Below are 23,724 nucleotides of genomic sequence, written 5' to 3'. Positions count from 1 at the left end.
CAATGACAAAAAACATCATTTAAGTTAAGTTAAATTAGAACCTAATTCTCCCTGAAGAAGAGCAATAGCTCAAAAAATATAGCAGCATAGGAATAAAAAATAGAGTAATAAAGATAATATTTATAGGGAACAAATGCAAAAGCAGCATATGTGTGTGTGTTTGTGTGTGTATAATATATACGTGTGTGTATGTATATATATTTATATATATTTATTCGTAGGGAGCTGGTATAGACCGAATGAATTAAAGAACTCTAGTTTGTTGAATAATTCTGTAATTATAGCGACTAAGCTATTTTCTGAGGGAAAATTTGTTGCTAATGAGTAAAAACGAGTAAAAACTGAATGAGGTCTTGCCACATGATTCCCAGTGGGGGCACGGCATTCAGACATGCGCAGTACTGACAACCGATTTAAACAACTTCCTGGTCCGGGAAAATCTGACATTATCGCGATAGACAGCCTGTTCGTATGTGAATCAGCGGCAGGGGCCTGACGCTGGAATGTGAAACTACAAGTTATTTAGCCAAAACAAACATTTGACAAACCTCGGCGGACCATTTCAGAAATATCACCGCTCTCCTCGGGACTCAGCTATGGTCCGACACATGAAGGAAACTCTTAACATATGGTAAGTTTTGTAAAGCCGTCAGTGGCTAACGCTTTAGCATGGCTAGCTAGCTAATCCATCAACACCCAGGCTTGTGACAGCTGACCAGCCAACAGGACCAAGCTAAGGTTAGCATTAGCAAAGTTAGCTGGCAGGCAGTTGAAGAATTGAGTTAATCTTGTTTGAACCTTGACTTGTTGGAGAGATCGTGTTGCTGATTTAGTTGCGGGTAACATCGGACAGCCTCCGAGGAATGGTAATATTGATTTTCCTCTCATACCCTCACAGCACACCGGTTGGTTGTTTGTTTGAGTGATGCACGGAGGCTAACTGATGCTGAGAGCTAGCCTGCTAGCTAGCGTTGGTATGTCGTCGTTGCTTGGTGCAACAGTCTGGCTAAACAAACAACAACAGACTGTCAGGCACCTTGCTAACACTCGTGTGCAAATATGAATGAATACCAGTGACCCTGACTTGTTGTCTTCTCGTTCACATGTTATATTCCTGCTGTTTCGCCTTCCTTCTGGTTAATTTCAGCTCTTTTTGAAGGCTCGGGTTGACGTGCCTCATAAAGATTATTTAATTGATATGTTTCATGTAATTACTGCTGACACATTGGGTGTGTGACAGACATTGGCAGGCCATCAACAGCGTTAAGAGGATTATTGCGTGCATTCCCATGATATTTGAGTTTTGTCCTTAGTTTTGTCTATTATGTCTGCATCTTCAGGGGATGAGACGAGGTCGGTTGTTCAAGTGTTTGCAGCACCGGGCTTGTTGACTCTCTGTGTTGGCAGAGGATGGCGCAGGGAGGCTCTCAGCTCGACTACCACATCCTGCAGGACCTCAAGCAGCGTTTCCCAGAAATCCCAGAGGGGGTAGTGTCACAGTGCCTTCTGCAGGTACACACACACACACACACACACACACACACACACACACACACACGCACGCACGTTTGTACAACAGTACTTTGGTAGGAGGTTGCGTTAGTTTAAGATATCTTGCTTGCATGTTTGTATTGCCCGATTACTAACCTCTTGCTTTATCCATTATGATGTTTAGTGGATAGTAACAGTAAAATTAAGGCTGCACAATATGGTATACAAAAATAAAAATTAAAACTCATATTGTGAAACAAACAGAATATCATAATGTTCTGATCACTGGTTGAGGTCTGCATCAAACAACATGTTTTCCTGCATCTGTTGAACAAAATATGCAGGCCAGAGCATATCTGCAGCACTACAGTACTTCATTAGATTGCTGTTTTGTCCCACATTTTCCTTTATCCAAAAATTGCAGGGTTCTGCGATTTGGATATTGCATTAATTCATATTGCAATCTCAATAATATTGCAATGAATTGTGCAGCCCAGCAAGATTAGCACTGAAGCACAGCACTAGGGCTGTAGTCTGACTCACTGGATGCACATTGTGCATGCTATTGGTTTCTTGGTTTCAGTTGGCATCACGGCATCCGCTATCTATGTTGAAGATCCCGAGAAACGACCGCAACCTCTAAGCTGCAACCTACACCCTGAACTTGTCAAATTAGTGTGTGGAACATTAATGGTATGAGCCTAAACGAGATAACAGCTGTTACTTTTTATTTTGCAGTGATTTAGAAATTTTTATGCCAGAACTCACTCCCTCAATAATATTTTGCAGCAGCACCATCAGTGCATCTTGGGCTTTGCTCCACCCAAGTTGGGGTGTTTTTTTTCCCCCACTATAGCAGAATGTGCATGTGTGGAACCAGGGGTTTCTTCAGTGGTGAGTGCTGTAGAGAGAGGTCTGGCTGTGCAAGACTACTGGGGCTGGGTGTTGGCACTCAATACTTTTTAAAGGCATCAATCAACCAAAATAACCCAGTACCAGTGAGTATAGAAACTTCTCCAGTCAATCGATATATGCATTTGATCCGTTTTGTACCTAGATCTAGAAAAAAAGACTATATGGTTTTGCACGCAGCCAAATACTTCAAGCATTAATTTAATGCAACATGTGATTGACCCACTCCCACAGCAGCTGTTTATTTGTTTGTTTGTTTTACAGTAACAGGTTAGAAAAGATAGAAGTTCACAAAAATGCAAAGGCATAATATTTCCATTAGACGTAGGCAATGTAGCTGAAAATTACATCACAATAGTGACATTTCATGTCGGTAGAGATTGGTAATTCCTGATCATGTAGCTCGGACAGCCAACATGTTGTGTTCTCCAAAACATGGATGTGGCTGAGGTGGGGAAAAAAAAAGTTTGAGCGATTTTGGGCAGGAAGCTAGTCCTGCAGTTTACACACAGCTGTGTTCTGATAGGTGTCCGTCCATTTTCCTGTGTCATGGGGACAGCAGACTGAGCTTGACGTCCCTCTCCTCATCAGTGCTTTCCTGCTCCTCATCGTTTTACAGAGCAATGCAACAGCCTGGCAGACTGTAAACTTTATAGATGGTTTCTAAAAAAATCACCTAAGCCCACAATAGTAACTGTGATGGAAGTGGAGAAGGGTGATAGACAGAGGGGAAGGTGGCACGATGTCAGCCACTTCGGCCACCCCAGTGCACCATCGAGCGTGCAGGGCAGGTGACACACTGAAGTGTCTGATCTCCGTGATGCACTGGAATTTTATACCTGAATTATGGGCTGGAGAACGGACACTGATGTCTGATGTCTTCACATCCCAGATGATGAAGAAAGGCATTTAGATGTGAGGTAGGCTCAAACATGAGACTCAAATAGGTATATAGGAGTTGGTCTGGTGCTGAACTGAAACAGAAAAGGACAGAATCGTCAATTCTTTGTATTAAACAGACAAATCTGATTTGACTGACACAATTTTGAGTCAGGTACAGCCCTAATAGCTTGCTATGTTTGTATTACCCAAATTACCAACCTCTAGTGTAATTTGTTATGATGTGTATATATAATGAACAGTATGGGAGCAATATGAGCACTTAAACACTCCATGACTGTGACTGTTCTCTGTTGCTGTCTTAGAACAACAATAACCTGGATCTCTGCTGCCACCTGCTGGCTCAGGAGAGTAACAGATACCTGTATGGCGAGTTCCATCACAGTCCAGAGGAGGGACGACTGAGCCGTAACCACATGCTGCACATTAGCCTGGGCTACCCGGGCTCAGAGGCAAGCAAGGCAAATGGAGGAGCAGCAGGAGTGGGACGCTCCCTCGTCCACAGCACCAGTGACAGTCATATTGAACCCCAGCGGCCCAGCTACCCTGAGCCGCTGTCAGCCCCTGCCACCATGGCCCCCTCCCCAGGGTACAATCCTTTCTTTATGAACGATCAGAGCCGCTCGGCTAGCACTCCCACCCCTCCACCCACAATACAGGGCATGTCTCCCACATACTCCCCAATCCCACGCTACACTATGAACCCTATTACGGTCACACTGTCGCAAAGTATACCCAGTGTCCCTCAGGCTTTGCAGATCCCTCCCGGGCACTACGCTAACAGCACTAACACCACCCTGTATATTCGACCCTCGCCCTCCCAAAGCCCCCAGCCAGCGCCCTGGTCCTCCTCAGGGGCACCTGTGTATCAGCATCAGCAGTCCCCCTACAGTACTCCCACGTATGGTTCACCTTACAGCTCCCCGCAGCATCAGGTCCAGCCGCCACAACCCCAGCCGCAACCCCAGCACCAGCAATATGTCTTCCTCCCCATTAGCTCCCCTACCCTTCCCAACATTCCCTACCATCACCAGCAACAACCCCAGCAGCAGCCAGCAGTTTATCGGCCCTACCACACAAAAAGCTCCCTCAAGAACCAGATAGAGATTACCCTGGAGGGGCCCCGACCTCGCAGCAACTCCCCTGTGCACACCGCCCACCCTCAAGGAACTCTTTACATGGCCACTAGCCCTTCTCCCAGCTCCCCTTCGAGGGGCATCACTATGAGTGGACCTCCAGGTGCGGCGTCCTTCCACCCTGGCATGTATCTGCATCAGGGCCCTGCGAGGCCTCGGCCTGCCTCCTCTCCTCAGCCGGGCCAGTCGGCCTACACCTTCAAAATCAAAGTGTCCCCAGGAGGCCAGGCCCAGAGGCCCCCCAGCTCACCTCCTGTGGCCGAAGCAGAATCTCTTCTCAACATAGTAGACCAAGGGGCGCACAACGCTGCCCCTGCACCCATCCTGCCTATCTCTGCTCTACCAGGGAACGCCAGTCAGTTTCAGCAAATGCCCCGACGTTCAAGCTCAGGCTCTGATGACTATGCCTACACACAAGGTAAGAGATTCTTCTTTTTTTCCCTGTCTATTGCTCTGCATGTATGTGACTTTCTGTCACTACTGTCTTACTTTGCTGTTTCCTTATTACAGTTGACATAGGACGTTTGTTTGGGGCTGTGACTAAAGCCAGCCTTTTGCCTGAGAATAGCTGATGTCATCCTAGACGATATGACATCCTATGAGTGTTCATTAAACAACTGTTGAGAAATGTTTGTAGTCACTAATCATCTTTGAATTTCGTGATAATTTGGTGTGTTGGTAGTTAAGATGACAACCAACTGCAGCGTTCTTGGTTTGATTCCAGTTGGCTATATTTATTGCTTGTCATACATCCCATATTTCCTGCGTGTATCTAGACCATTTGTCATAAAATACAACAAAAGCTTAGTAAAAAAAAGCCTTGAATGTTCACTTTACTGGTTTTAAGGGTCACACTGTAAACCAGAACCTTAGCCTATATATTCATAAATATATTGGCAATTATTAAAGCTCTCACACCATCACAGAGATTTGGGATAACCTCCAACTTCTAATACACAATTTGTTGTGTTATGGGTGTCTCTATTGTAATCTGCAGCAGGGTTTACATTAGGTAGCATATGCTGCCACCCTCCATGTTAGTATCACTTGTCCAGCAAATGAAAATACAGGCTTGACAGCAAAAATGTCAGATGTAAAATATGGCAACTAGACCATATAAGATCTCTAACATTAAAAGAGTATATTTAGAAAATCTAAGTAGCTTACATGTGATTATTTCTATTTAGTATTGAAGTTTGTTGCACACTGGGTGTAGAGCTGAATGCAAGAATGACATTAATTGGCACGTCTGGCTAAATGGCGCTATCCACAATACTGAGTTACGTTTGGAGAGTCAATCCTGGCATGCTCAGTTAGAATTTAACCTCTGGTTTTGTTATGATAGGACAAAGAAATGAACTTATAAAACTATTTAAAATATGTGTCCACAGTTATTATATATGACTGGAACTTAGTTATCATCCAATCCCAACTTTGTTCCAACTTTTTTGAACTGTGACAAAGAAATGATAAATGATGTTGATGATGATCTTTTTGTGGTGTTTGGCTGCAATCTTGTTGACATATATTTTTTAAGACATTCTTCCCAGTCTCAAATATCATATACTCCCCAGCCCTATAAATTATGTAGGCTAGTTTGTGTGACTGCTTTGTTTCCATTTGTCCTCTTTAACTGTTTTTGTTGTCTTGTGCTGCATACTGTTAAACTGCTGATGGTCAGACTTCTCTGAAAGCCGACATGCTGCAGTTGGTCTTTTTATTTCATGATTTATCTGTTTTACTACCTTTTTAGTGTTTTTAATGAGATGTGACGTATTTATTTGTTCAGCCCCATACCTTAATGATTGTACTATACTGATATAGGTTACTAAGAGAGCACCAAAATAAGAGATAGTTTTAAAAAAATCTTTATTTTTTATTCTTAAATTTCAAGCGTTTGGTGTGTTTCCAGCTCTCTTGCTCCACCAGCGGGCCAGGATGGAGCGTTTATTGAAGGAGCTGCTGCTGGAGAAGCAGAAACTAGAGCATCTGAAGGCCGATGTCAACAATATGGAATATGACGCCCTTCAAAGACGCTTTCGACGAGTCAACTCCACGAGTCTTATACCCAGAGTAAGGACTGAACACGTACTTGGATTCACACAAATATTGTTTGCTCTTTACAATTATATGTCCCCACAAATCTTTTTCACATGCTCACAAAATGTCATGTTCAATCATAGGCTACGAAATTGAATCAGGATTCATAATATTTAAGACTGTCAATATTCCACAGTTGTAGAGGCTCAGCAGGCTGTAGCAGCTACATTGTGACTGATATTTTGGGTTTGAATCAGGCGAAAAAGGAATACATTTTAACTATAAAACAATCAAACTGCACCTAATGTAGTGGATCTAGATGCATCTAAAATGCAGTAATAATAATAATAAGATAAAATGCACTATTGTATCACCCAGAGTGATGCTTAAAGCAATTTCTTAGAAGTTTGAAAGGAGGGGCAAGGAATATTTAGTTGTCTATTTTTGTCTAATCTAACTGGGTTGTGTGTTTTCACTGGCTGCAGCCTGAAGAGATGACCCGATTGCGAAGTCTGAACAGACAGCTTCAGATTGATATCGACTGTACCCTGAAGGAGACAGATCTACTGCAGTCTAGAGGTATACATACACACACACAGGCGCCACACGCACACACATAAATGCACATTCCTACACATAAACCTTTGAAGTGTGTGTCTGATATATTTGAAAGCATTGATCTTGAAAGAGCCAAGCCCAGAAGCAGGCAGAGTTGGGTCCAAAGTGATGGATGAGGCTCCATCACGCTGCATACAGATGCAGTGGTCTGAAATGAACCGGCTGGTCTGTGACAGGACCTGGGCCGATCCGGGGTTGACCCTCATTGAGCCTGTGCTGAGTGTTTGGGTGGTACGCGGCCCCTTGGTGATTGCATAATTGATAGCAGTATTGCCTCAAAACGTCCCAATTCAGTGTATGGAATTTAGTTGCAGTGCTTCATATATTTACCAGTAGTGTTGTTTTTGGGAGCTGAAACAGTGTGACTGGCGGCAGGCTCAAGAGTGCGACCAATTAACTTGCAATCAGCCCAGTGCCACTGAACGTTTGGGCTGTGGTCTTCCTGGAAACTTCCTGGAGCATTCCACTGCTTTGTTTCAGACTTCCAAATGCCTTTTGGCAAACACTGGTGGACATGTCATTAGGGTTGCAACGGTATGAGGTATTTATGGTTTATTTATGGTATCATAACTGTCATAGAAAATATCACGGTTTTAGATATATGGTGTTGCGCTACAATTATCATTATCAGTTACAGTGATGCCTAAATGAATGAAAACAGAAGGGTATTTATTGGTTTAACAAATGCTTTATTATAATCTCACAAAATATCATGTCCTGAAACTGAAACTTTTTCTTTTTTTTAGTGGGAGTACATATATACAGTAGAATACTGTATACCCTGTATAAACATAAGCTGTTAGATAACTGTCAGTTTTTATCCTATGGTATACCATGAAACCGGTCTGTTTGATTCCTAGATGTCATGTGTGCAGGTTGCTTTAAACACTTGCTTTCTCTTTGCTAATTCACCATTAGGCTGCGAATGGTGAAGCACCTGGGTAGCAGTTGTTACATGTTCAGTGTCTCTCTTCAGAGTTTTTGAAGGCTGGTTGTTCTCACTACTGCCCTTCTTACACTCTGCATTTAGAGGATGGCCTGTTCCATCAACAAACTGCAAAATAATTTGAGTTTTCTGGTCAGCCCAAGCTTAAATATATGCTCCTAACATATGCATTGTATTTTTTTTTCCATGTTAAAATATTAAACCATGCAAGTTCATGTCTTTGTTGGCCAACAATAAAATGCATGTTAGCACACTGACATACACAAATATATTCAACTGTTCCTGTTATTTAGATATAAATGTTCCTTTAATATATCAAAATCAAAATATTTGATATCTGGGGCTTTGTCCACTCTTTTGAGAAGCCAAAATTCACAGTTGTTTTAGAGTATTGGATGGAGGGATGTTGTACAGGACTCTGAAATATGGTTTTAAATGTGGTCTTTGTTGTGACAGTTTGTGTGAGTGATCTTGGCGTACCTCTTGGAGCCCAGCTCACAAAGTGGTTTATTGAGCTTGAGAACTTTGCTTGGAGAAAATTCCATCCAGTTACAAAAATAAATCAGGAAAACAAGTTAACATCTGAGAGCCTGTAGCTGTTAGGCCTATATTTCTTTTAAGCCGACTCTAAGCAGACAATAAAATCCCATGGTGATAGTTGCGTCATAAATCTGATAGTTGTGTCGTAAATCGTACTTGGGAAAAAGCATCCCATTGGCTATCTAAACACTCAAGAAAGAGTGCACTTTAAAGAGTCTCCTGAGACAAAGTGAAGACATGCCAGAAAAATCAAGGCGCCATCTCCTGGCAGAATCCTGTAAAATAGTGAATTAGTGCTTGAATTGGCCTTTTATTGTAACATCGCTGTTCAGACCAAATTAAGCGCCGCATTAACAGAACACAAAAGGCTGTGTTGGTTGGGGCGTGTTGCTTTGGGTGCCAGTGAGATGATTAAATACAATCCTGGATGGTCAGTTTGAGTAATGAACCCATCAGTTTCAAGGCCTTTTAGATGGTAAAACTCTGCGCCACAGTTTGTAACAACTCTGGTCTAGCCAGATGGTGTTTTCTCACGTTGCTGCAGAAACTTTTTTGCTCGTTGACCTTGCATTCTGCTTTTCTTGGAGTCCTGTGTATTGCAAGTAATGAGGAGGCCGTTATTGTTGGTCTGAACATGAGAGTCTGTCAAGAGACTCAAAGAGAGTGGCTGAAAAATGATTGTATTGATTGGATCTCTGGTTGGTATGGGCACTTGTAAACAAACATTTGTATCTGGTTTCTGCTTTCCTCCACAGGGAAGTTTGACCCAAAAGCAATGAACAACTTTTATGACAATATTCAGCCCGGTCCAGTAGTGCCGCCCAAACCTGGGAAGAAAGGTGAGAGCTGTCACATGTACTCAGCAAAAATATACACATATCGCTTTTGTTTTTTCTCCTGTTTTTTTATGAGTTCAAGTAAAACATATGAGACTTCTTCTGTCCACACAAAAGGCTAATTTCTCTCAAAGTTTGGCTACAAATGTGTTGAAGTCTGTGTTAGTGAGCACTTCTCCCTTGGCAAGATAATCCATCCACCTGACAGGTGTGGCATACAGACATGCTTATTAAATAGCATGATTGTAATATGATTCATGGGTTGTAGGAGTGATCACTTGAGCATCACAATTTTTATTTTCACTGAAAAAAATATGATGTGACATTTGTTGGGATCTGTATAAAACAATGTTCATAAATCTCAATAGCAAGATTTGTAGGCCAGGTCAGGTGGATAGATAATTGCTAACTTATTTTTCATAAATCTTTTGTGTGAGTAGTAGAAATCTTAGATTTGTATTACTTAAGCCAAAGAAAAATGGAGCAAAATCAAAAGTGCTGCCGTTATATTGTTTTTTTGTGTGTTAAGTTTTCACAACATAAAAGGGAGTCATGAGGTGCATGTTTGTGCCAAGACAAGAACAAAACTAGATGTTCTGTAGGGTAAAATCATATGGTAATGCTGTTGCCAAGATACAGATTTGAGATTTAATGCATTATCATTCAGGTCATTACTCACATTACGGTGTACAAGCTTGGCTGACATTGGTCTGTGTTGATCTCCACAAAACTGTTGGCATGGAAACTAGATGAGAAACCTTGGTATTTACTGAATGTTCATGTCTATCAGCATTTATACTGAATGGTTAATGAGTACATTGAATACATGCCTCACACGTGTTGAGTGACAGCCATGGTTAATTTCGGCCCTGAGTTTAAAGACGTTTAAATTGTGGTTGCGTTATACACTTTATCACTTGAATAAAAAGCCTTTTTTCATATACCGCTTCTCTCTGTTTTTTGTTAGAATTGGAGCAGGGCCCCAAGCCAGTGCCGGGGCCCCAGAGGGACGAGGATTTCGAAGGTGCCCAGTGGAACTGTGAAAGCTGCACCTTCCTCAACCACCCTGCACTCAATCGCTGTGAACAGTGCGAGATGCCGCGCTACACCTGAGCTTAGTGCTGCGCTGTATTGCCCGCCCCTGCCCCATCCCTGGCCAATCCTTGAATAGTATAAGCCCCATCCCCTCCAAAATCTGCAGAATCTGTCTAGAGGTCTTCCCCTGTCAATCAATATATAATCCCTCTTACCTGCTGAGGAAGAGCCACTATCCCCCTCTGGCCACTCGTCCTACTCCCGTCTACTACTCCTGTGCACTTTGACCCTTGTTTCCCTTTGGCGGATGATGATTCTTGTTCAGGACAGCTGGAGACTCTGATCATGTCAAATGTATAAAAGAGGGAATGACACACTGCGACTCTGGCAGCGGGTGGGTCGGGGCTTCAGAAAGGTCAAGGCGATGGGAGGATTGAGAAGGAGGTGAAGGAGCTACGTTTTAGCTAGAGAACATTCCACGCAGAATGAGTGACTGCCCTGTTTACACACAAACTGCACCCATTCCTGAACTCAAAATGGAGGCACTTCCACTTTAATCCAGGACCTGTAACTCCCTCTGACAGTGGAACAATGAAAGCAATGGTATATACGTTCTGACTAATGCGAAATGTAGACTGTACACTGTATCTGGCTCTGTATTAGAGCTCATTTCACTGAAGAAGAACACTAAAGACACTTGCATATGAGTATATTCCTGGTACTTTTATGCATATTATACCACCCTGTATTATGTGTTCAAATGATGTTGATTTCCTGTGCAAATGCCTCAACTTGCTGTACTTAATAAAGGAGCTGATTCTATGTGACTTGACCACGATACAGCTGGCATATCTTCATAATTTGGCATTCACGGATGCTTGTTTTTCCCAAATGAACCAAGCACACCTGGTTTCCCAGTACACGTTTATTATGTCAGTAATCAAACCAGTGGGAATCAGAAACACGGCAGCAAATGGTAGTGGCATGCACACACTAACTTTAGCTAATGTTTAGGGAGTTGGAAAAGTTTTCTGACCACCTCAAATGAGGTTTGAGAAGACAGTTTTAACAGAGCAGATCAGTGCAGGTGCTTTGCCCCCACAAGTCTCACCTCTCGTGACCACACTGTCCTCCTTCAGATCTGAAACTTTCCATGTTCTCGATTGATCCCATAGTCCTCATAACACTACACATGCACAGCACATTGCACTCTGGCATCTCCTAAAGTACTTTGTCTTGAACCTTGGATGCAAAAACTACTGCAGGTATTCTGACTTTTTCAAAAACTACAATAATTTTCTGATATAATCTCCTCCTATCTGAAGCAGAAAAATCTACTATTGTGTTCTTAATGCTGCTTATTCTACTACAGGGGTTCTCAAAGTGTGACCCGCGGCCAATGGCAGCCCTCAGATTTTTTTGCATGTGACGCGAAGTGCATGCATTAAATTTTAATCATTGGTTTACTTTCATCAGCCTATATTTAATACACTACTCGACTACTGCGTCAAATTTTGCCTCCTTCACAAGCATCTGTCCAAATCTTGTTGAAAGCTACTGGTTGCATGGCAACACTTCTTACACAATATAGTGTGACGCATATCTGTGTTAAGAGCTGCACATCTGTTTACTCTGTGTCACTGCTATAGTAATGTTACCTTTGTCTACAAACTTAGTGAGTTACTTCACTTTTCACAGTTAGCTTGATACATGTTGTTAACAGTATTTACTGTTTGATTCATATAGTGTTTTTGAGTATTTTGCTAATCACCTCAGTGTCTTAAATGACCATCAACAATGTTAGCTACAGCTGGCAGTACATGCTGTACCCGCTGCTTCTCTGATGTCCGATCTCCCTCATTCTCCTCTCCCAATATTTTCACATTTAATTAATTAATTAATTTATTGTGCTAATTTATTATTTATTTATTCATTTATTTCAACCAAAGATGAACCAAGATATTTCAGGAGAGTTTTGTTTTGTTGCATTGCTCACGGTATGATTACTACAGCTGTAGGTGAAGGTAACTTTACCATAGCATTGACAGGAAGTAAACATGTAACTTGTATGTATGTATGTATGCATGTATGTATGTCAAATTACAATGTGCAAGTAGAGAACTAGTGGTACCTTGTGAGTGTCTCAGGAATTAGATTCTGTCATCAATGCTAGTGCATTATATTGGTGGGCAGTTTTGAAGTTTAATGCAGAAGTGTGATGGAAGAGCCCCCACAGAAAAAAACACTATATGGTTGAAAAAAGAAGGGTTCAAGAACAAACGGATCCACTGTCACTTCGTCAGACCTCGGAGGACAGATAAAGTGATCTACCTTTTCAGCAAACAGTTGAATTCTGTGCTCAAGGAATTTGTAATGTCAAATGCCATTATGAGTCCAATCACAAAAATCCTACAACAGGTTCAGAGGGTTTCCTGTGCTGCCGTCGATTATATGCCGACCCCTTAAACTGGCCCTCAGTCATCAAAACCCTTGAGAACCCCTGCTCTACTGAGAGCATTCCCATTTCCTACAGGGTGAGAAGATAAGGAGGCATCACATGGGGAGGTGTGTAAGCACATGCTGGATTCCTGGTGTGATCATGCAGACATGTGCACACACTTAGCAAACATGATCATTTGCCATCTTCCTTCCCACTGGTCTTCTTGCATGAATATTACTTTATAATACTTACTGCACATACTTACATATAATACAACATTTTTTTTTTATCAAAAAAGCAGGTGTAACTTGGGTTATGCTGCAGGTTTACATCAGCAGCCACTGTATACATGACACAGACTCTGTGCTATTCATTAACCAGTACATGCTCCTCTCACCAGTATGATATCATTTAGAAGGTGGCTGTGGAATGTTTTTTACTGTCTTATGTACCTTCTGTTTGTTGTGGGTATCTCTGAGCCTTTTAATAGACTCAAACAGGACAGGAGAAAATGAAGCCAGTCCTTCTGAGCTCTATGACATGCTTTCGCCCAGCTGCTGAGGAAGAAGGCTAGGCCAACTTCCAGATGCAGTGTATCTTTGAAGAAATGCAGCTGGCTGCATTTCCTTAGGTGTGCCCTGTCATCCTCAGGATATCACTTCAATAGGACATTTTCCTCCCTGGATCCATTACTTTCCTGACTGAATATCATTGGATATCATTCTTTGCCTTCTCTGCTCTGATTGGGTAATTAGTCCAGCAATTTCATCCTGGTATGGGGTCAGTGAATCCATCTGTTCCCTCCAGACTTTCTGTCCAAATCTAAGACCTACTGGAGTTCCACTTAAAGGGGACGCAGACTTAGCTGAGTGGTGTCATTCTCTCCCATGTGAAACTGTCTGGTTTGGATTTCTTTTTCAGGTTTGGTGCCAAAAAGAAAGAGCACAGTCCAGTGAATGAAGACAGTCTTTGAAACAGAAAGTTCACAGTATCAAATGCAAGAGCTCATTTCCAGTCCTGAAACTAACAGTAAGCATTTGTGTTTTCCTATTTTTCTAGTCTGTGGTTGTGCACTGTGTAACAGACAGAAAGTTCCTATTACTGAGAGGACACTGGGTGAAACAGTCTCATTTTCTCCTCTTGTTTTTCCACATTTTAGTAGTAGTCTTCGTAGTTCTTGGGGTTGAGGCAATAGAGTATGGCTCCTCCAAAAGAGAAGATGGTGGATCCCCAGGCCAGGCCGTAGCCCCAGTTAAACTCGTGGTACACCCTCAGACTGACCGACTCGATGAACTTGATGGGGAACAGGACCAAGCTGCACACTTGGAGCACCACTGCAGAGGAAAACAGCACGGAGAGAAGGTAAACATGTCAAAATAAGTAAAGTAAAAATGGTGGCTGAAATAAAATGCTGTGAGTATGTGACCAATTAGAAATGTTCAAAGCTGCAAGCCCCACCCTCAAATTCATGTGCTTTTGGAAGGTATTGATTCCTGAGCAGGACTTTCTTGGAGCTTTTCTATTGGCACTTTTGGTTGCACCGAGTCAAACTGTGCCACACTGATTTGGTTTTCCATTACCAGTTCTAATGCAGTGTGCTGTGCCAAGTTGTGCCCGAGATGGACCTACTTCTAACTGGGGCCAAAGCACACCCCACCCATCTCCCAGTGGGTTGTAGTGATGTCTCATCCACAGTTGTGAATTTCAACTTAAGTCTGTGCAGGAGAGCAGACAGAGATGTTTTTCAAAGTGTGAGTTCAGCTCTCACTACTTTCGTGGCTTCTAATTTAATCTCTATGGTTTGATGTTTAGTTTCTCTTCTGCGTTTGTACTTTCAGACATCTGCTTCTTTTTACTGTTTCATGTTTGCTTTCATCTGGATGGATGGTCATGTTAAGTTACTGCTGAAGAAAAACAAAATAACGGGACATTTACTGCAGATAATTTAAAGGAGATCAAGCGTTGATTCACTGTTTTACAGTGACCAACCAGAGCTAAGCTCGTCTTCAGTTGAAAGACACACCTTCATGTGGCCAGTCCTGTTGTAATGGGGGTGCAAATCCCTGCTGTGAGTCAAACCGAGTCAAGCCAGGCCAGCATGTGTGTATGGAAAAGGAGTATCTGGGGGCTAAAATAATGTCCCCAAATTTAATTAATGATGGCAATGTACCTAGTCCCAAAGGTTCCTATTCCCCTGTGAAAGTTACTGTGTAGGAAATGCACCTTTAGAGGGTCACTAAAATCCTATAATGACACTTGAAATAATGAAGGAATGAATAAGATTTTAGTGTCTTCAATCTATCCCCCGAAAGCCAACCTTCCATGGACTTATTTTAGAATCTGGACAGTCACTGTTTTGTATTTCTGGGCTGTCCTTCGGCTCTTCCTTGTTTTCTTTCTCTTTACGTACCTGCTGAGAACAGCATGACAGCCACAGGCTTGTAGCAGCGACTCCTGGAGCTGAAGCACAGGGAAATCAGCGCCACGAGGAAGGAGAGCAGGGTGAGGGCCGCTCCCCCCAACAGCAGGGCCAGTGTGGCGATCTGCCAGTCTGAGACAACACACACAGGGATAGAGAGGAGGAGGGAGGAAAGGCATGAAATCACACTGAGATAGAGAGTGACATAGGTAGCTAGAACGGGGTTACTCTGGAGAGCTGTGTCTGTGCTGTTGACAGGAGGCAAGGGGATGGATAGAGGAGGAGGAGGAGGAGTAAAAGAGAGAAGAGGGAGGCAGCAGAGCAGGTCACAGGCCGTATTGGTGAGCCACAGTAACACACGGGAGAAAAATGATTCCTCCCACTGAAGTTTGTGGTGAATTACCGCAGTGTAAACAAACTATTTGTGGTTCAGAGGCTGAGACGGCTCCTCGAGTGTTTTCTACGAAGCAATGGCTGATAATGTTTTGACATGAACCACTGGGAATCCGTGGCCAGTGGTAGAAGAAGAAGAATGTGAACCATGCGGTGAATAACCTCTCGAACCTAGCACAGCAGTTTCTGGCTGACAAGAAACAAACAGACACACATAGACGCACACACACACACACACACACACACACATGCACGCCTGGCTACGCCTGGATTTCGGCGCTTCAGTGATGGATCCTAATGCAGCAGAAAAGCAAAGTGGTTCTGTGAGGTGACTCAGATAATGAGTATCCCTCCCTCTTGGTTGATGCCAGCTCAGCAGCATTCTCAGCATTTCATTCAGATTTACTCCAAAAACACTCAAACTGGAAAAACTCAGGTTTCAATCTCGCTTCCTTATCCGGTGGAGAGTGGAGGCTGTGTGTTTGTCGAAGGAGGAAAAACATTACAGTAGAGATTTTTGTTTACTTTGTGCAAAAAAAAAAAGAATTTACAAAAAAGACTTAAGCAGATAAGTGTGTTTGTATGGAACCTCATTACCACCAGTGTGATAAAAAAAAAAAAAGGTCATTATAATGAGAAATTTTCCCAAAATAATGACTTCATATCTCAAAATGACAAACCTCCTCAACATGATGAATTAGTTTCAGAACATAACATAACAAGTTAGTGATTAAAATAATGAGAAACTTTCTCAAAATATTGAGATACTATCTCCAAATAATGACTCAGTATCTCAAAGTAATGGGAAATATTCTCAAAATAATTATTTTCTCAAAAAAAAAGTTACTGTCTCAAAATAATTAATTTGTATCTCAAAATAATGAGAAATATTCTCAAAATAATGAGTTTGAGTCTCACAGTAATGACTTAGTATTTTAAATGAGAAATTTTCTCCAATTAATGAGAAAAGCTTGTCAATATTTTGAGACGAGTCATTATTTTGAGGTTTGTAATTATAATGACTTAGATAATCTTTCATTTTCATCATAACGTCAGAAATGGGTTCCCATATGTTTTAGGAAAAAACAGTTTTTTTACAGACTTAATTAGCCATGGGACGTGAACTGAGACCAACTATGTTTTTGTTTAGAGATTAAAGGTCTCTTTGGTAGCTGTGCTGTGTACTCACGGAAACAGGAGGTCTATATGTAAACAGGCAGAGGATATTATGATGAGGCATTTGATTACACAGGAGGAAATAATTTTAAGTGCAGTGGCTGCAGAAAAAATAACATCAAAGCATTAAGGCGGCTCTGCATACGTGATTCAATATGACAGTGGGTGGGAGAGTTCACATTGAAAAACTTTAGAATATATTTTGTCTTATTTCAGTTAGCATATATGGCATTGTCTATTATGGAGCCCAGGAAATATAAAAAGATTAAGCATTGCCAAGAATATTTCCTCTCTATTGAGGCAGAAAATCATTAAAACATTCACCAGCGGAGAGAAAGTGACGGAACATAAGCTGCTTAAAATACAGTTCCCACTCGTGTTGGAGGGAAACTTTATTCCAGGGGCCAAGCAGCTCAAATATAAACAAACATCAACTACTTTTGACCAAATATGGTGCAGGATTTAGAGTTTAAAAATGGGCCCTGTCACCACAGGATGTTGGAAAGAGCCCACAAAAAGCAGAGCACCCTCTCCTTCCAGCCTGCAGTTTGCACAACAGCGAGGCCCCCTTGAAGACCGACCTCTTGACTTTCTGTGCCTCTGCCTCAGTGAAGAGTCCAAGTGAGCTGACCTGTAGTTGTCAAAGCCCATCGCTGGCGAGATATCTTCTCTAGGTCAGTCTGGTGCCTTCAGCCCAGCCAGTCTGCAACCGAGAGCCTTATCAGTGCACCCATGAAACAGCAGGATGCAGAGAGTCCTCTCATTTCAGATTTGGAACAGACCCTGTATACGCTGTGCAAGAAACACAGCCAGAGTCGGAGTGCTTAAAGGCTTTGACGAGCAGGAAGCGCCAAACTATTAATCTGAGCCTCGCACAATGACAGATGGAAAAGGAGATACAGTACACAAGATCCAATCTGAGCATTAATTATGGTCCCCATGTGTGCATGTCAGGGGGCTGGTGAAGTGTTGATCGAAAAAATCCTCCGGGGCCCCAATTCGGTTCCTTTGTCTGAGACAATGGTGGAAGATCTGTGTCACAGTAGAGCCTCGAGTATCTCTCTCCTGTCACACACACTCAGTCTCACTCACAGGGCAGCAAGATGGAGAAGTTTAAGAAGCAGGAAGATCTTTAACTCTTCTTCTCTTATGCCTGGTTGCATAAAACCACTTAGTCTAAGGTTTCCATTAAAAATTCATTAAAGTGTACCTTAGGAAAAAAAATAAAAATCCATAAAGATTTCCTCAGGACGTTGCAAAAGAAAACATTTAAATCTCTAAACATTTGCCCTTAGCTACTTAAGTTTCCTCATATGCATCGCTAGAACATTTTTCTTAGAAAACTTTAAGGGACCTATTACAGTGAATTAATTCATGATACATAATGGCTGAATTTATGCTGACTGAAGAAGAGGACGAGATACCAAGATGCAAGACCCGCTGGACAAAGTTAGTGATGTGCAACTTGTTAAAGAGACTAGATCTGCCTAGTTCTGCCTAGTCCCACCATACTGTGCTGTATTGCACTAGATTGACCACTGTGATTGGCTAGTTCTTGTTGCCTCAACGAAGTGTCATTGTGATTACCAGAGAGCCTTTCTAACATTTTGAAAAGGGTCTATTTTAATCATAAACCGTGATCTCTTCCTAAACCTACCCACATAGTTTTCCTGCCCAAATCTACCTGAAAACTGAAATTATATATATTTTTTTAAATGAAATAATAAATCAGCAAAATCTAAAAAAGTTAACAGTGTCATGCTAACTTAAAGAATGTGAGCAGTGACAGTTCTATGGTTTGAAAAGGAAGTGTCTATTTTCACATGTAAAACAGGTATAAATGAACCTCTAGTCTACAACAATCAGGCATGAAGACAACCTAAGAGGCTTTATGCAACACTCCTAACTGAACCTCTGAGCTTAGAGAAATATTTTGCATGAGAGACAAACTTAAGTTTGAAACTTAAGGTGGTTTATTCAACTGAGCGCTGGTTCACGACTGCAGGGTCCACAAGACACTGACTCTGTATCCAATAATGTCCTGTGACCTCCTTTAAAGAGAGGACAGTCACCCAAATACCAGATCGATGACGTATTAAATTATTAATACGTTTTTCCATCACTGCGTCTGACTAAGCTGGACTTGTTCACACTCTGGCTCCACATTCGTCCCTTCATCTCACACCGACCTGGCATTCACACACACTGCTTTTGCATGACCGTTTCACATTCCTACCTCTATGTCAGGTCTGTATCTGTTATACTTGACCTCCGACCCTCTGCTGAAGCTTGTGTGTGTGTGTGAGGGTGTGTGTGAGAGACAGAAACCATTTGTGTCTGTATATTTTGAACACTTCATAAGCGTGTAACAAGGCCATATCTCATGTCGACTTTCTAATTCACACTGCATATTATTGTGGTTTCTTGACAGACACACACACATGCAGGCCTCGCAGAACAAGCAGAAAACATCTGAGCGGCCAGCTGGTGTTTCAGACTAACAGGATTTATTTAATGCCCAGAGCATGACACTGAGGAAATATTGGGGGGGGGCTGACGGGGAGGGGGGGGTAGAAAGAAACTGATTACTGGGATTCAGATCAATAAGCCAAGCCAAGCACAAGCCCGAGGAAATGGGCAGTTTGCTGTGTGCATTTACTGTGGTATGCTGCTGCTGCTGCTGCTGCTGAGAGCTGAGAGCTGACACGGAGACTGCATGTCTTTATATGGCACCAAAGTGCACTTTGTCTGCGCTGACAGAGGAGGATCGGGGCCAGCGTGACCCACCGTTACTCATCTCTCAGACAGAAAGAAAACATTTTGTCGGACTAACAAAAACACAATTCGCCACTCAGCACACAGGAGGAGGTCAGAGGCAGCAAAAAGGGAAATATATAGCAGCACATACTCACACACACACACACACACAAAATGACGGAGTGCAGTGAGACAAACCTACATAAGCTTTACCCACATTTTACGTTTCCAGAAGAGAGTTGAGATAACTTTTAGGCTGATAAAATCCTCCTGAGACAAATTCACACAACATTAAGTATTAAAGGTTTACTATGCAGGATTAAAAAAAACCAAAACAATGTATAGTCCCAGATAAAATAATCCCTTCTCACTCCCTCTCAATCATCACATACGACCTTCTAGAAGTGTGTGGTGGTGTCTGTATCTGCTCTCTGTCTGTACCGTCTTATTTTCATCATCTAAGTCTCTCAATAAAAAAATGAACATTATAAGCTGGCCAAACATGCAAAATGAATTTCAGCACATACTGATAATAAAGTTGTATTGTATCATATTGTATCTTACAATGCCTTATTGTATTTGACGGTGTCGTATTGTATTGTGTTATGTTGTACCGTACTGTATTGTACCATGCCTTATCATGACATATTGTACTGTTTTGAATCATACCGTGTCTTATTATGTTATCTTATGTAATTAGGATACAAAAAAGGGAACTATATTCCTTTGCAGTGACAGAAAAAACATTTCAGATGCGTTTGATAAAAATGGGGATTATGAGCAACACACTTAAAATACATTTTAACATGTATTTTAAAATTAAAAAGAAAAAATGAATGATGTGCTACCATACTACTATACCTCACAAGTCTCACAACACCATTGTGATCTGAGTGAAATCTCACAGTTGCCAATTCATTATCATGTCCTCTAGTGAAAAAAAATGCTTCACTGAGTGGAAATTTCAACATTATGTTGCTTTAAATCGTCTTTAAATGAAGGGGAACAACATCAGCATATTTGGTATTTAAGACATCCAAAATAACGGAAAGTAATTAAGTTACTTTAATTATGTGATACTTGGATTAGGTCAGCGACTACATTTTTTAACGCCTAATTAGAAACTGTATTGGACTTCATTTTTACAGTGACCCTCCCAGCCATGATCGTTTCGTTTCGGCTCTTGTATTGGATTACATTAGATTTTATGGTTCTACTTTGTGTTGATGCTGTTCATCCAGTGCCCTGTTCTCACCCTCCTTCTGTTTTTTTTTTTTTTGTTTTTTTATCACTGAGTGACCGGCTGTGATGGAAATATGAAATGCTTCCAGAGGGAAAAAAAGCATTCTTGGGGATTCCATGTCAAGAAAGAAGTTTTCTTAATAGAGGAAATCAGCATTTCTGGAGTGCTTCACTTGTTTCCCTGGTTACTAATCTCCGGGCATCTGGATCTCTGGGGAGTTCTCTGTTCTGAGTTGCCCTCGCTCCTTGGCCGGTGAAGAAACCCACACAAAGGCTCATTTTGTGCGCAACAAAAGGCCAAATGAAACCCCAGCTGGACCGCTCCTGGCGAGGCAGGATTCCCACATCATTCAGCGGCGCACTGGGCAAATGTTTCAGAAACAAAGTTAACTCGTCCAGACAGACACGGTGTCTTACAAGGTGTCTTATTCATCAAACTTTGAGACTCAAGGATAAACTTTTTTTTTTTTTAATTCATGTAGTTGATTAACTCCCACTTGGATGTGCAGCTTCATTGTTCACTATCTTATTTCATGTAGAAAAGTTCTGCAGTTTAAATTAACCAAGCAATAGCTCATTATAAAGTAATTAACATTTAGCTGTCTCCTGGGTGGTGTTTTATAATTCTCACCCACAGAACAGATTGGTTCAGCAGTGCGCTGTCTGTCTGCAGGGATCCTTTGTTATCCCTCGGCGCTGAGCATCTCCCTTTCATTTGAATATGAATGTGGGTGTCTGTCTGCACCCCAAATTCTGCCATTTCAAGGCTGAAACATCCCTAAAACTACAACACCCAACTGGTTCCAAACTTCCAAAACAACATGGTGGCGCATCACCCCATCATGATCATCAGCTACAGTAAGTCTGTGCATCTCTCACCGGTGGCCAGCGTGCTGTTGCAGGACCACTCCACGGAGCTGACGGGCTTCCAGCAGGACACCCACATGGACAGGTAGTACTGGTCGTCCGCCGTGACCCAGGCCGGGCTCAGCACGGCCCCGACATCCAGGCACAGGGCGAGAAACACGCACACCAGTCCCACCAACTTCAGGGGCGTCAACGCCGACACCCGCACCTCCTCTGTGCCGCTCACGGATGAAGCCATCTCTAAAGTATCTCACTCATTAAAACAAACGCAAGAAGAAGGAGGAGAAGTGCGCCTCTCTGTTTTTTTTGTTCCACAAATCCGCAAACCGAGTCAGGCTGAAGTTGTTTGTCCCCTCCCGCTCCGTGCCCGGGCGGTGGGTAGCAGGATGGGGGAGCCAGAGTCCAGAGGACGCTGCTGCCGCTGATGGAGACCCAGCGCTCTGCGGACTGGACTGAGCTGCAGATCACTGAAATAACACCAAGCTGCACCTGCTGGGTCCTAGTGCCTAGAGCTGCACACACTCATACACAGCATCTATCTCTCCATCTGTTAGCCCTCATATCAACTGACGGAGGAGTACAAAGAAAACAGAAGTCTGTGAGATATTAATTTGAAGGTGAAAAGCCGTCTTACTTGTGCGCAGATTGATGAGACCAGGTTGTTTAACTATGCTTCTTGACAACCAATCAGATTTACACAGTCTAAGTGCTGTGGAAATTTACACAGGAAATGTTTCTTTGTAGGGATCCAATAAGCAGAAGTACTGATCGCACAAGAGTCCAGAATATAATGCAAAAAACAGCAACAAAAATTACATTTGCATCTTTATAAAACAAACAAAATATAAAGTCAAAAATAAAATTATGGAAATAAAAACATCCTCCTGCTTTCTTGTTAAATGGCTACTTCTCACTGTGACTTTGGCTGGAAAAATGTCAAACACAGGCTTGTTTCATCGACAGGCAGGCATCAAGAATAAATATACAAATAGCCGCTGATGGTCTGTTTTTCAGCATTAAATTGAGACTCCTTCATAACCAGTTAAGAACTCCTTGCAACCTTAAGTTAAAAAAAAAAAATCAGATGTTCATTTTTAAACACCCAAATAAAGACAAATCAGGTTCACAGCAGTGTTTGAACTACATAATTCTGTTTCTAAAACTAAGAGATCTAAGTTGTTCTAAAGTGGAAAAAAGAAAATCATCTCAACAAAAGGTAATAGGTTGGCAACACTTTCTTTTTTTTAATTTATTCTAAAACTTAAAGGACCACTGTGTAGGATTTAGTAGCATGTAATAGTGATGGTGCATGCTCTCCATGTACCGACACTGTAAGTCCTCTGCTGGTGCCCCACTGGTGCTACAACTGGTGCTTTTTATTTTTTTCACCCCTGTCCCTCAGACGGCCTGAGCCTGTACTGTGTACCACTGGTGTTCTGGGCATTTTTAACCGAGTGCTGCAAAGTTTTTTGTGTCCTGAGTCATGTACATCCCATGCCAGTTAAGTCAGATAATGCCAGAACAAGTTCAGTCTCCTTAAGAAATACAGGAACCCTAAATACCTCTTTAGGGTGGTGATGTCTATGACAGATTGCCTTCTTTTTTTTCTCACCTGTCCCTTTCCAGTGTGTATGAGGAATTTTGGTAACCAACAATAATTCTTATTTACAGGTTATTATATACTAATGAAAACATACTTAAGATTTATGAATATTATATTAAATTTTGTTAAATTGTGCCAACCCTCTGCCAACCTCTAAGAATTTGATTTTGATTTCAAACCCAGTCAGCTGCCTTGAAATTTTTGAGAGTACGGTAAAACAGCACTAATACAACTGTCCTTCATGCTGAAAATGCTGTTTTAGAGGTTTTAATGCTGACGCAAAAAGATACAACTTATGGAAAAAAATGCTGCCACCAAATGCAGCTGTCATGAGGCAAATCATCCAGAATTTGTCATTTTTCATCATTTAATT

At 41.9% G+C, this 23,724-nt stretch overlaps 2 protein-coding genes across 5 annotated transcripts; one reads left to right on the top strand and one right to left on the bottom strand.

The window, feature by feature from the left end:
- Positions 1-437: 437 nt before the first annotated feature.
- tab3 (TGF-beta activated kinase 1 (MAP3K7) binding protein 3) lies at positions 438-11,292 on the top strand. Of its 4 annotated transcripts, none has more exons than XM_084723406.1 (7): positions 438-631; positions 1,408-1,512; positions 3,609-4,857; positions 6,352-6,512; positions 6,965-7,058; positions 9,339-9,422; positions 10,387-11,292. In XM_084723406.1, the coding sequence occupies exons 1-7, from the start codon at positions 629-631 to the stop codon at positions 10,530-10,532; spliced, it is 1,842 nt and encodes a 613-aa protein (XP_084579532.1). In that variant the 5' UTR covers positions 438-628; the 3' UTR covers positions 10,533-11,292. The 4 variants fall into 4 exon arrangements, with proteins under 4 accessions (XP_084579532.1, XP_084579530.1, XP_084579531.1 ...); XM_084723404.1 differs by having other exon boundaries at positions 6,334-6,512; XM_084723405.1 differs by having other exon boundaries at positions 1,341-1,512; positions 6,334-6,512.
- Positions 11,293-11,361: 69 nt separating this feature from the next.
- On the bottom strand, positions 11,362-22,257 carry tmem47 (transmembrane protein 47). The gene is made up of 3 exons (XM_084723408.1): positions 21,761-22,257; positions 15,305-15,445; positions 11,362-14,228 (listed from the first exon to the last, which is right to left on the bottom strand). The coding sequence occupies exons 1-3, from the start codon at positions 21,984-21,986 to the stop codon at positions 14,050-14,052; spliced, it is 546 nt and encodes a 181-aa protein (XP_084579534.1). The 5' UTR covers positions 21,987-22,257; the 3' UTR covers positions 11,362-14,049.
- Between the last annotated feature and the right edge of the window lie 1,467 nt (positions 22,258-23,724).

Source organism: Lutjanus erythropterus, chromosome 7 (assembly GCF_056507025.1).
Source record: "Lutjanus erythropterus isolate fLutEry1 chromosome 7, fLutEry1.hap2, whole genome shotgun sequence".
NCBI classification, from domain to species: Eukaryota; Metazoa; Chordata; class Actinopteri; order Lutjaniformes; family Lutjanidae; genus Lutjanus; species Lutjanus erythropterus.
This window is presented reverse-complemented; position numbering and strand designations above follow the sequence as displayed.